The sequence below is a fragment of the Etheostoma cragini genome, chromosome 7 (genome assembly GCF_013103735.1).
Source record: "Etheostoma cragini isolate CJK2018 chromosome 7, CSU_Ecrag_1.0, whole genome shotgun sequence".
In the NCBI taxonomy this organism is placed as follows: domain Eukaryota; kingdom Metazoa; phylum Chordata; class Actinopteri; order Perciformes; family Percidae; genus Etheostoma; species Etheostoma cragini.
The window spans coordinates 27,257,469-27,259,243 of NC_048413.1; the positions used below are offsets into that span (position 1 = coordinate 27,257,469).

Sequence of the window (1,775 nt, forward strand, 5' to 3'; positions counted from 1 at the left end):
AGTCGTGTGTGTGTGTGTGTGTGTGCAAGTCGTGTGTGTGTACACACTTTATGGAGTGAAGGACTGCAACTAATAATTATTTTCCATATTAATTTATCCGCTGATTATTTTCTCTCTCTGTCTTTTTAGACAAAAACAAATGTAAGAATCACAATTGTGTGTGTGTGTGTGTGTGTGTGTGTGTGTACAATAAAGATTAATTGTATTCAGATTGGACATTTGTTTTCAGGGTGATATCCATGAGCGTATATCGTGACTTTTCTGTGAATGTTGCTGCTCTAAAGGCAACATTTGGTCCATTTTGTCCCTTTGTGCTGCAGCATCTCCGTTTTAAAGACAACTTTCCCACCACACATTGTAAAATGAGTCCTCCATTTTGCATACCGTATGTACATTTCCATTCAACACAACCTCTTCTTCTGCAGGGTCTGTCCTTACTACCTGTCCCGGTCCTTGAAGCAGCAAGCAGACGTGGTTTTCATGCCGTACAACTACCTGCTGGATCCAAAGGTGAGCTGACTCCGCCGGTTCAGAGAGTCCCTGTTGGGTCCTTGTAAATTCTGGAGTGTGGTCTAGACCTACTCTGTCTGTAAAGTGTCTCGAGATAACGCTTGTTATGAATTGATACTATAAATAAAATTGAATTGATTTAAGAGAGGGCTCTGCTGCTGGCAGACAGCCACTAACAAGAGATCGTCCTAAATTAAAAGAAAACAGGTTAGTTTATGCCACTTAGGGGTACTTCTCATGGGAAAAGGGAAAGTTTTGAGTGTAATAAATTAAGGTGGGTGGGAAAAAATCGATACAGCGTAGTATCGCGATATTTTCAGTGGCAATAATAAAACACGATACGATTAGCTGGCAAGCTAGTTTGCCCACTTGAGTGTTAACTCCGCCATCTTCTCATGCTTCTAGCACCCCTTTTTCACACGGATGTCTGAATGAACATCACTTGATTCGTCCCTAACTAGACCTCTGGGTGCCGTCTTTCAGCGTTGACGAACACGCTGCACGAATAGAAGGGTCTGCTTGAGAATGCATGCTTTATAAAGCGGGTTTGATACTTGTTACACACCCTAACCCACGCTGCGGTTGTGTTCTTCCCGTCGTTCCACAGAGCCGCAGAGCGCACAACATCGAGCTGAACGGCGCCGTGGTCATCTTCGATGAAGCTCACAACGTGGTAAGGCTGTGTGTGATAACTCCAGCGGAGATATCAAAACTCCCTTTCAAAGACACTCGTTATATTTCACTTGATTGTACTTTATGGAAGAGAGAGAGAGAGAGAGAGAGCTAAGGGGTCCGGAAAACACTCGCCACAGCTTTTTGTTTTTCTGTGTCAAAATTTAAAATGAAAAACCTTTTTATCATGGTTATGGTCCCTTTTTAGACCCTTATGTTGCTTCCACCAGTGATTTTTGTCACTTTTTTTCAACGTTTGTCGACTTTTTCTGAGCCTTTTGAAATGTTTGTGGCTTTATCCCCAATTTCTTTTTTTCTTCTTCTTTTTTTACATTTGTCTTTTTTTTTTTGACATTTTTGTAACTTTTTTCAAAATCTCTTCACATTTTTGTCACTTTTATTTGACATTGGTTCACATTTTAGTCACTTTTATTTAAAGTTTTTAAGCTAGCAATCACAACAAAGGCTGTCTACGTGCTGTGGTCTTGCCCGTGGTCTTGCCTGTGGTCTTGCCTGTGGTCTTGCCCGTGGTCTTGCCCGTGGTCTTGCCCGTGGTCTTGCCCGTGGTCTTGCCTGTGGTCTTGCCCGTGGTC

General features: G+C 42.3%; 1 protein-coding gene across 1 annotated transcript in view; it reads left to right on the forward strand.

Annotated features, from left to right (window-relative positions):
- The window catches only part of rtel1 (regulator of telomere elongation helicase 1), a 30,085-nt gene that overhangs the window by 6,237 nt on the left and 22,073 nt on the right, over nt 1-1,775 (forward strand). Inside the window, exons 7-8 of the mRNA XM_034877855.1 lie at nt 426-510; nt 1,118-1,241. Coding sequence (XP_034733746.1) covers nt 426-510; nt 1,118-1,241 — 209 coding nt within the window. The remainder of the gene's footprint in view (nt 1-425; nt 511-1,117; nt 1,242-1,775) is intronic.